Source organism: Berghia stephanieae, chromosome 5 (genome assembly GCF_034508935.2).
Source record: "Berghia stephanieae isolate SIO BIC M18660-M18661 chromosome 5, UCSD_Bste_1.3, whole genome shotgun sequence".
Lineage (NCBI taxonomy): Eukaryota > Metazoa > Mollusca > Gastropoda > Nudibranchia > Aeolidiidae > Berghia > Berghia stephanieae.
Window position 1 is genome coordinate 47,623,117 of NC_088364.1, and position 12,500 is coordinate 47,635,616.

At 34.9% G+C, this 12,500-nt stretch overlaps 1 protein-coding gene across 2 annotated transcripts in view; it reads left to right on the forward strand.

The window, feature by feature from the left end:
* Nucleotides 1-3,318, forward strand: part of LOC144973063 (high-affinity choline transporter 1-like) — a 28,506-nt gene extending 25,188 nt beyond the window's left edge. For both annotated transcript variants that reach the window (XM_078915044.1, XM_078915045.1), the window contains exon 9: nt 133-3,318. In XM_078915044.1, the coding sequence (XP_078771170.1) occupies nt 133-681 (549 nt within the window). In that variant the 3' untranslated portion in view covers nt 682-3,318. The remainder of the gene's footprint in view (nt 1-132) is intronic.
* Nucleotides 3,319-12,500: the final 9,182 nt, after the last annotated feature.

Here is a 12,500-nt window from a genome sequence, read left to right on the forward strand (position 1 = left end):
AAAGAAATGTTTATCAGCCATCTAGCACTTCGCCTAAAAAGTTCCTGTGTTGACACCATTGTAATAAGAATTTGATCTATTTATCAACTTCAATAAAGCAATGATCACAAACTTCATTTCTATTGTCTTCAGGCATCGGAGCGGGAGATGTTTTGGGTTCTTCGAATCACAATTGTGGCTGTCGGAACTATGGGAACACTAGTGGCCATTTTCTCTACAAGCATCTACGGCCTCTTCATCCTGTGCGGAGATCTTATGTACGTCATCTTGTTCCCGCAGCTAGCATTAGTCATGTGGATGCGTGGGTCAAACGCCTACGGCAGCATCGCCGGCTTCTTCGTTGCTTTAATTCTTCGTCTTCTATGCGGAGAACCGTTGATCGGTCTGCCAACAGCTGTGAAATTCCCCCTGTTTGACGAGGAGACAGGATTCCAGCTTTTCCCTATTCGTACATTCTGCATGCTGCTGGGCACGTTCTTTGTAGTGACAGTTTCATTGATAACGAATTACTTGTTTATCAATGAAATCATCCCACGGAAATATGATTTCCTAAAATGTCACGAGCAAAGGGGAATCACTCGCAGAAAGACGGACGACATGTACAAAGAAAGAAAACAGAATGGTGAAGAATTACAGGAAGTACGAAAATCTCTTACAAATGGCAGCAACGAGCATTGCTAATTTCAAACTTTAATTTTTTAAAAAATGCTGATATAGATTTTATGAGGCCACTTACAAAACTTGGAGTGTCATTTTTTAAAACATAACATGAAGGCATCGCTTATTTTTCCTTCCTTATAACTACAAATACGTATATTTTTCTCTTGATTGACGATTCATTCATTTGATTATGAGACACTTAACGCAATGCCGCTCTTATTTAAAATGGAAATATCTCTATAATGGCAATAATAATTGCTGCTTTTATTTAATTTAATGTCACAAATCACACTTTTCAATTCATAAAATGCTTCTTTATAAAACATCTGATAGGATTGAAACATTATTCATTATTATTAAGACTTTTAGATTAATAATAACCAGAAATAACTTAGATAGATCTACACTATTTTCGAAATGTTATCTTCGTGCAAAGTTTTAGAATTTTTTGTGGTTTGCTAGAAGAAAAAATGCCTTAAAAAGATTTAAGTGCTTTCACACGTTGATAATGATGTATCATTAGGGAATTATAATGCAACTTTACTATGCCTCGTTTTATATTAAATTAAAATAACGATATCTTTTTAAAGATTCGATATTTAGAAAGACAGAGTCGATCATCACAATCAAATCCCAATGTCTACTCTGCCATACTCGGGAAAACCCCATATTTAAAAATTGGTCAGAAAACATGTCCTTCAAATATCGATCGATTTAAATGACTCTCATCTTGGCAAAAACTCCCAAACCCGGGACTTCGGCGAAGTCCTGAGTTTGAGAGTTTTTGCCAAGATGAGAGTCATTTAGATCGATCGTAATTTGAAGGACGAGATATCTGACCCATTTCTTAAATATGTGTTTTTCAAGAGTACGACAGTACTGTGTAACATCCTGATGTAAACATCAGATAACATGGGGCGGATTATTTTATTTTACTTTTTATTTTTTTGCACCAGAGTATAGGGAATGAGATTAGCGGAAGAGTAGCGTCCCTTGATTGGACCGCGAGGACGAGAGACGCATGCGCACAACCAACATGACGTTTCTCTCTAATAACTTTTCCGTCGGTGACGTCACAGACTATGGGTGACGTCCAATCAAGGGACGCTACTCTTCCGCAAATCTCATTCCCTATACAAAAGCATCAATGAAACAATCTGACAGTATATATCTGGGTAACAATCAATGTTTAAGGAAACGTTCGCAGAATCGGAATATGTAAAGGAATAGGTTTACCTCTCCTTAAGAAGAAATTCTTAATATATTTTTTATTTTGAAATATTTCTTATGTAACCAAATAGTCACTTTACTTTTTTATTATTTCGAAAATGGAAAACATAAGAAATTGGACGTGATTTTAAAACTCATATAATTGTTTAATCAAATATTTGGATACCCAATTTTTATATCGGAATTTTCACCTCACCTCATCTCAATGTCCGGAACGTACCGTAAATGAGACAAAAGGGCAGCCCCGACGGCCAGCCTTTTCAACCTTCAATATGGCTCCGAGTCGTATCATTCAACTTTATTTCCTCGTGGCTCTGTTTGTCGTTTCACTTACTTCAGTCATGTATGTTTTGTTCAGTTGTGCTATCCTGGACTATATGTTTATATATTTGTTTATTAATTTTTTTATTCATTTATTCAGCGTATCATTAATTAATTAATTTATTTACACTGGAGATAAGCATCTAAGTAGGTAAGGTATTACACTCGAATCGTGCCGATTTCTCAAACTCGGAAACATCCAGTATTCTTGTTGAATTAAATATAAAGCTGCTAGAAGATGTGTATTGTAAAAATTATTGAACAAGTCTGACCATTACGGCTTAAAAATAGCAACATAATCAGAACGGAATGTTTCAATTTCAAAACGCCTCTTCAGTCAACAGCAAACGCAATGAAAAAGTAATACTTTAGGTAGAATCCAGAACATCTCCAAGTGTATTTATCACTTCTACTCAAAATTTACCGCATGAGTATTTGGTTGTTTTGTCTTCAGCTGAAAAAAAAGAGTACGAAGCACAAAACGTTCCTTTTAGAGCATATTATACCTCTATAAAACTGTTATATGTGACCAATCATCTAGATACAATATTGTGTCGGGGTGAACCTAATGATAGTCAGTTTTTACCATAAAATTTATCCAGGATATATTATGTCTTTAGATGACAAAAGGTCGCATGTCGGTAATTGGGTCAAATTGAGTTATTGACACTATCATATTCTTGAGCTAATATGATTCAACAGTCGTGACTTCACTTCCCTCTTAATGACGCATAGTAACTTAGTAACTGGTTATCGGAACAATGGCGCACGCCTTTATGAAATACTTCTCCGACGAGCATGAAAGTGTATCCAGAGGAGAAAAACATTATAAATCTGATCATGTTTTGACTTGTATACATTCTGATCACATGACATGTGAAAAAGTTCTAGCCAGCATGAAGAATAAAAAGTACTGATTTTCTGTGTTAAGAACCAAGCTGCTCGTTGCTGGGCGGACGTGAAATCAGACTATTGAATCCTCTTGCCTTGGAATCACTAAGCCGATGCGCCTGAGAACATAAAAAGGGTAGATATTAATGAAACATATGTTCTAATGCTACTCAAACACTCATACACAGAAGATTAAATTATTGGAAAAGGCCTCTCTTCCAGGGTTGTGTTTTCTTTCTTTGTCTTGCGATCACAAACTATTAAATTCCAGTTACCTGTCACCAAGAACATTTCCAGATTAAAAAATTAACAGATATTATATTAGGATATATTCGTTGTGGAGCGATTAATCGTCTCTAAACACTACTATGCTGGGCTAAACTCGATGCCTTTTATTGAGCTTTTACACTAAATGTGCTCAAAGCGCTTTACAAGGGGTCCCTGGCCAACAGCAACGTTAAACATTTAGGACGGGAAATGATGACGCCTGTTAGGCGATGCTATTACATTTTTTTTTCGGACAGAGACACGCTGTTAACGGCCATGCACTCACTTTACACATGAGTATGGTGAGAGAATGTGAGTAAAGAGCCTTCTCCAATGACTCAACTATGCGCCGAGCGAGGCTCAAACCCAGGACCTTCCGATCTGAAAGTGAGTGCCTTACCACTAGACCACATAGCCACATTATTGATTTATATGCTTAATCTAGAGGATTTGAGCTACAACGATACCGCCTCTATAGAGGAGAGCGATACTATCAGTTATGGACCATTATACAGAACAGTCGAGGGTTTTTTTTCAACATAATATAATATTTATATTGCCAAACACTTTACAAAAAAATAATCGGTCTTAGATGGTGACTATTTCTGGATGTTACAAGTACCTGATTTTCTTGATAGATTGATAATGAAAAAGTTACTGCTTGAAGTTCGAAGGTAAAAATAATTATAAGTAATTAATTATAAGCCTCATTTAATTGAACGAAGACAGATAATGTAGACGTATCGGGTTTCCCGTATATCAACAAAACTCGATGAATAAAACGCTATGGACGAATGAGAGATATGGTTCGTCCTTAGTGTTTCATTTATCGTGTTTTGTTGATAAATGGGAAACCCGAAACGTCCACATGCCTTTGTTCAATAAATTGAAGCTTACATATCTTTAGAACGTATCGGGTTTTATAAAAATAAATATTTTGAACACGATTGAACGTCCAGAAAAAGTCACGTTTAAAGAAAGATTAATTTTCGTTACGCCTTTTACAACATACATTTGTATTGTATTTATTTATTGTAGATTAGACTATTCTGTAGATATTCGCCTTTATCCTATTAAACCTCAAAATAAGGAAGAAATAAAGCAGCATGAACCACTTTCCAAATAAACATTTTTCGGTCATTATTTATCTATCCACTACCAACTGGCGTGACCCTGCCCAAAAAATCAAAAGGACGTTTACCTTATATATGTAGGTACGCGAAATGATACAGAAATATAAAAATAATATATAGTAGCGTTCATATCTGATTGGACCGATAATGGACGTTTTTAGAGTTTCCGTATCAACACTTTGTAATTATTTTTAAGTCGCAAGGAGATGCTAAGTATTCAAATGGAGTTCCAGCTTTGAGAGTTTTTGACAAGATTAGGGTAATTTTAATCGATCGACATTTGAACGTTTAAATGTGTTTTTTCTTCAGTGTACGGTAGAGTGGGTCGTATTATTATAAGTGTAAGTAATGTCAAAATGTCAATGTTTGAAACATGCAATGCCTTAACCCTCTCCTTACCAACTATAGAAAAATCGTCACATTCGTTACGATATAACCAACACTTTTCTTATTCAAATTTCTTTTGTACATCATACAATTTAAAGGAAATGAACAGTGTGTTGTAGAGCATGTTTTGCTCAAGAAATTGTGTATCGCAAGAACTTACTGCTATTGTGTTTGAGTGATAAAAAATATATTTTGTGTTAGGATATAATTTATTCATTTAGCTATCTCTTATCTGTTAAAACAGATCAAGCGAAGGAAGCTAAAGCTGGTCGTCACTGGGTCAAAAAGACCTAGTATCGTTCTAGTCCAGTTGTCAAAGCATGAATTTAACCACAACACACACACACAAAAAGGTCCGCCACATTTTTTTTGCATTTTATCAAAGTTGAACATCTCTAGATAAAATATTTGAAAATTGTCAAGCTTGATACAACAACATCTACTCTACTACGCGGTGCTATACTAAATGAATAGGGAAATCTATGTCAAGCCTGTGTTGTGGTTGGGCACTTTTTTAGCATGCGGCTCAAGGCTCCCCTCAAGGCTGCCTCAGGGCGACCTCAAGACCAGGATTCACTTATTTCGTTACTAGACGAAGAGAACGTCTACTCACATTTTGCTGAGGTTTTTATTGTTGACAATCCTTATCTCAAGCCGTTTGATCACATCACACCCGCCCATGGGAAGTAACCCCGGAATACTTTAGCAATACAAATTAAATGGAGTTTTCCCCCTCACAAATGTAGGTCACCCGTTGCAGTTGGCAATTAATTTTTACAGTCGTCTTTTTCAATCTTTTGTATTAAATTAATTTGCATATTGAATGGGTGCTTACTGGTTTAATTATGTAAGGCCCTGCCTCATCTACTCGAGATTAGATCAAAGTTATTGAATGGGAATGAAAGCGGGAGAATTAGAGAACTGTCAAACAACAAATTCCATGAAGCCTTCAAACCTGGCCAATGACAATCATAGAAGCAAAAGAGGGAGTAAAAGGAATGACATTGGAGAAATTATTGTAAAGAAAAAAAAGTATATTTTGATTATAAAAAGCCGACCAGGGAAGTTGAAAGGTTTTATCTTAGCATGACATTTGAGCATGATGATAGTATAAATTTTTTGTACTGGCCTTAAGGCCAAAACACATGCAAAAAAACATTACGGCCAGAACTTAACGAGCCAAAGCAATCATTGTGTTGGTTGCAATTTGGAGAACCAATCAAAGAATTTGGCACATTGTGATGATCAAATAATACCGTACTGATATCTTCTTTAATACATTTCATGGTTCAGTTGTTTGAATACAACGTGATCTTTATAGAGCAATATCCAAATATATCCAAAACCATTTAGCAACGGATCTAAGTCAACAGCAACATACAACATGTAGGACAAGACGAGACGCCTGGAAGACGATATTACAATTTCTTATATTCGAGAATACTGACAACACGTTCCGATCATGTACTCAATGTAAAAGTATAAGAAAATAATATGAGCTAGAGCCAAAATATACGCCACCTACTCCGAGACTCGAACCAGAGACCTAGAGGTCAGAGGCCAAGAGTTATGCCACAAGACCAACGTAACGGTTATCAGGGAGTAGCCACGTCTGTATGACACCAATCTGACTCAGTTTGTATCAAACTGTGTCAGACTAAGCAAAGAGGAAATTAAAAAAACAAGATAAAAAAAAATTCTTTAAAAATCAGCCTGCGTTAGTCAAGCCGATTTTTATAGATTTTTTTTTTCTGTCTGCATTGTCTGACACTAAATTATATTTTTATCCTACCACTAGGCCAAAAAGCAGTGCAGTGGCGAATAACAACCTGTTCTTTACAAGCGTTATGCAATTCTAAAAATCAAAATGCTTTAACAGCCTATGCATGCCATTCATAGATTTCAAAGCATATGCGTGGCCCTAGCTGAAAAGCGTGCAGCCATTTGCTTTTATGTTTTATGTTTATCTTTACAACCAAAATATACTGCCGAAAAAAATAACTCACTGATAAAATTTGGTCAGATAACTCGTCCTTCAAATATCGATCGATTAAAATAACGCTCATCTTGTCACAAACTTTCAAACCTTAGAATTTCTTGATGACTTCCTCGAGTTCCAAGTTCGCGAGTTTTTAAAAAATGAGACTCTTTTAAATCGATCGGTACTTGAATTAGAGGTTTTTGCCCAAATTTTTTAGAAATGTGTTTTTTCAGAGTACGGCAATGTAAAAATAATCTAAAGTAAATACTGAACGCAAGTTGTGTTATTTACTCTCTCTCTCTCTCTCTCTCTCTCTCTCTCTCTCTCTCTCTCTCTCTCTCTCTCTCTCTCTCTCTCTTCTCACTCTGAACGCTCTTTAACATAAACCCGCACACACACACATCGCGCGCGCGCACACACTCTCTCTCTGTGCACTATTTAACACAAAAACACCCACACACATAAACCCACACACACACACGCCCTCTACAATAATAATAATAATAATAATAATAATAATAATAATAATAATAATAATAATAATAATAATGATAATAATAATAATAATAACAAAAATATGGAAGCATAATATTAAATTCATTATAATGAAAACTGTAATAGAGTTCGTCCCTTGTGTAGTGTATATCTACACACACACACACACACACACACACACACACACACACATATATATATATATATATATATATATATATATATATATATATATATATATATATATATAATATAATGTAATCTTTTCTTTTCATGTTCGACAAACGGGCAAGCTCTTTATGATTACCACCTCTTTGATATTCCGCCATACATCCGGCAGCCTTTATAACCCCAGCCATGGGCCACTGTACCCTTACCCACTCCAAATTGTGTTTTGCACATTAAGTACACACTTGTTACAGGATCTTTTGATTGTCAATCCATACGCAGTGTAAGTACTTCGAAAGATAAAACACGTGCAATACTTCCCAACATATAAAACATGCTAATGGGCGCAATAATAATATAACTTTGATGCTCTGAAATCTATTTGTAGATTTGGTGTACCTTCTTAATATACGACCGGTTTAAATCCCTTACTCGTGAAGAGAAACTTATATTTCATTGTAGTTTGATAATGACACATTCAAATATTCACGCATCGTAAACTTTAATTCAACATTATATCCTATATATTTCAATTATCTTCAAAACTAATCGAGTTACAAGTGACGTTATTGTTCTCGGTATATCCATGCTTGATCTTTGTCATTGTATTTATTTGTACTATTTATACTAAGATTGAAAGTAAAAGCATGTTTGATATCTATCACCACCCTAGTTCGTTCAACACAGATTCTTGTTTTTGAAATATTCAACATTGAATAACGACACCAAAGTTAAGCTGGAAGATAAAAAATGGTTGCATGGCGGATTTCAAAGAGGTGGTGATCAAAAAGAGCTGGCCCGTTTACCGAACATGAAATAAAAATATTGCATACTTTTTATTTTAAAAACATGACAATTAATCTGGAATAGGGTAGAGAAGTCGTCATGCCTTCATGATACCTTTTAAATTAAAATTCTATTGTTCGCTTAAAAATTCAAGGCGGACGCATTCCTGTATATTTTACACCAATATATGCATTCGATTGAAACATGGCAACGCTTCTCCGATTGCAAAATAAAAACGAAAACGTTATGAAACATGATACATTATAATCAATGTTAAAGATCTGAAAAAGTGTGTAAAGCAGTGCTAGACAACACATGAAAGACTAATAAAAGAGAAAAAAAAGCAGATTGAACCCCAGAACTCCTGACTTTTGGTGTGTTATCTTTTTATTTATATATTTATATATTTTTGTATTTTTCTTTTTTTGATTTGTGTGGCACTATTTCATACACACCTTTTAAGACCTTTATCTTCCACCTGTGTCAGCCCCCTGATTTCTTAATTTAATATAAATAAGTTTGCTTATGAACACAAGCCAATCTTAGTTCAAAACCTACGCATCTTTACAATACTTATTGTACACAAAGTGATGGCACATGAAAAAAATCTATTCAAAATGAGGTGAAAATAATAAATTACAAAATTCAGGCTCATAACATTTTGGATTTTCCGTGGTGTATTATCTTTTTTAATAAATCATTTAAAGCAATGGATTTTTAAATGTAAAATCATCACTGTGAAAAATACAGCTATAAGGCTGTTTTAATTCGAAAATAAAACCAGACGAGCTTCTCTCTCTTTCACAGCATTGAAACTGTCAGTGTTACAACTAGATAGTATACACCAAAAAAAAAAGAGAAAAGATGTAAATAAGGAATAGGGTGGCTTAGAGGCTCTATGTTTATGGACCATCGCTTTGCTACACCACTGAAAATATTTTAAAATACTGTTAATATACATCATTACATTAAACGTCTGTTGAGTGTGATTAAATGAAAATATTGCCAACATCGAGGAAATTTGAGATTATACAATAAACGATGGTTACACAGATTATATCTTTTTAGATATGCGATGTTTGTTTTATTTTAAAAAATCTAATACCGCATGTAAACTACCCCATAAATCTGTCAGAGGTTGATAAGAAATTGATCAACAAGAGAGCGCTTGAATTTTAAAACGAACCAGACTTATCGTCACCTTTGTATTGACCTAATTGGAGGTACAGGGTGACCATTAAGTCTTTCCCTGTTTAATTACATCTTTAACAAAACAAAAAAAAAAAAACACACACAAAAACAACAAAAGAAACACACAAAAAGACAGCAAAAAACACACACAAAAAAAAACAAAACAAAAAACAAACCCGTTACAGCCAATGTACTTTAAACATGGCGTTATGAATACAGAAATTGTTTACATTTTGTTTCCCATTATCTTTTACTCACTGTGTCTCACTATGGTTGCCATGGCAACAAGCAGATTCAACCTCTTTTCCGAGTTCTTTCAGTGTGTTTTATAGCATTTGTGGCGCGATGGATTCAATAGCAGCTGTTTTAATGTGAAGCGTGCTGACATCTAGTGTGAGATCTGAATAAACAGTGTAACAATGTCTCTGATGTAGCCCCATAGTAAAAATTATACGGATAAATGCCCAATGAGTCAGGCGGACAGACAACCGAGTCCATCTCTTCCAATCCATCTGTCTGAAGACGTGTCGTTCAGAAATCTGTTCGTCTTTAAGGTAGGGGAACACCGTCTTACTGAAAAATTATCCATGCCGCTATTCATGAAGATGCAAAATAAAATTCTAGTATATCCAAATAAACATTTACAATAATCGTTTACACAGTAAAGAAAGATGGGCCTATAACTTGTGTCAATACCAAACATTCGCTGTCTCAGAAAATTTAGAGTACTTTGCATTTTTATAATAATTATAATATTTTTTATGTCCGATGAATGTCTTCCAAACTGGGCTATGACAAGTTGATGAACTACTTGTGGCGCTTCGTTTCGTGCCATCACATTATATCAAGAAGAAATTGACCCACTGAAATAGAAGGAGAGAAAAATGAGTTTTTCATGTTCATTTTGCTAACTTTGGAGATGTTTGGAAGGTCGATGAGCAATAGGCATAAATGTATGACTTTTCCTTAGAAGATGGTGATGGACACATGTAACCACCGTCTATGATGTTTTTAAAAGAATAAGACTGTGAAATCCTTCATTCAAAATAATATATTCCAAAAGGAGTCTTTATATTGTTATTTCAAATATTTGCCCGTCAATATTTTTGTTGGCCTATGTTTGTACATATTTTTGTTATGATTATCTGTGGGGTTTTTTTCCCTCTTTCTACTTGTCTTCCTTTTTGTCCCTTTAGTAAATAAATTCCTTTAGTTTTCTTTAAGCATTGACATTTAAAGTTTCACGTTGAAAGTTAATGAAGCCTTAATTGACACTTGAGTCAATGACATTTGAATACTATACTCAATGTGTATTCTAAAATTTGCTAAAATTATAAATTTCGAGACACTATACCAACTAATGCCACTACAACAACTACTACTACTACTACAACTACTACTACTACTACTACTACTACTACTACTACTACTACTACTACTACTACTACTACTACTACTACTACTACTACTACTACTACTAATACTACTACTACTACTACTACTACTACTACTACTACTACTACTACTACTACTACCCAGGGGTAGTTGCTGGCTGTTTATTTAAGGCGACATGAATCGAAAACACATTCTCTTTCAGTACTCAGGTGTAAAATGAGTACCTGGTCGGAAAGAGTGTTGTCTGTGTCGGAGAAAAATGTCACATCGCCCATCAGGCATTGTGTCTCGTCTTTCATGTTGCGATTGGCTTAGGACCACTTTTAAGTGCTAGATCATATTGAATGGGCATTGCGCTTTATCAATGTTCTAGTGGGTCTAATTATTTAGAAGGTGCATCTATTATTGTGTATAAGGGTTGGGGGGGGGGGGGGCATGTGCGGTTCGAATTTAAAAGAGGTGTACTCAAGTAATTCGGATTTGTGATGGGTCTAGGAAAATGAGGTCCATTTGTCGATCTTTCTCTTTTTCTTAAACAAAATTGCATATCAGCCGGTCCATGTATCCTATCATAGTATCGGTATGGATCGTTGCACACGTCAGTGCATTGAGACTTTGAATATCATTTAAAAAAAAACATGACAACAGCAATTAGAAAATTATATAACATTTCTTCCTTTGAATATCAACGGTGATAATAGTCAAAATTTAATAGAATGAATAGAAAATCCAACCTGAATGCACCACATATCTACTCAGAATCCAATAATATACTACAAGTTGAACTGCTGTGTGTGCCGGGACTGGGATTCTTATTTATAACATCATGGGGCTTTGCTCGGTGAATGATTTGTGTAATATTCTAATTGATTATTAATATTCATTTAATCAAAACGAATATCAATAGAATATATATTTATTGTAATTTTCGTCATCCGTATGTTTTGATGACAACAAACCTGTTCTTCCAATGATTATACTGATATGGTTTTGATTTCTTCCAAGTCAGGCTCAAAGGTGTTCAAACTAAATTTGCCAGCCTGACCTAATTATTTTAGCAGTAAAGGGCATTAGCAGCATATGCTAACATTTACGATGAAAAGCAGTATCTGCTAAATTTGGAAAATATAGTGCAGGCGGCACAAAGCAACTTTGCTCAATAAACCGACCGCCAGTGCTACTACTACTACTACTACTACTACTACTACTACTACTACTACTACTACTACTACTACTACTATTACTACTACTACTATTACTACTACTACTACTATCACAACTGCTTTTATCGTTATTATTATTACAAGTACTAAACATACTACTATTTCTACTACTACTACTACTACTACTACTACTACTACTACTACTACTACTACTACTACTACTACTACTACTACTACTATTAGCACGCACTTAAACACTCGCACACACAAATACATACACACACGCACACATATAATTTGTATAGGCGTTTACTCCATATCCCGTTTCGGTTCCAAAGTCCCAAGTCCCAAGTACCCAACAAACGCTATGCCTTGTGTCGTCTGATTTACCTTTTCTCTTCATTCATCGTCTCTGTCACTGTCAGCCTCGCA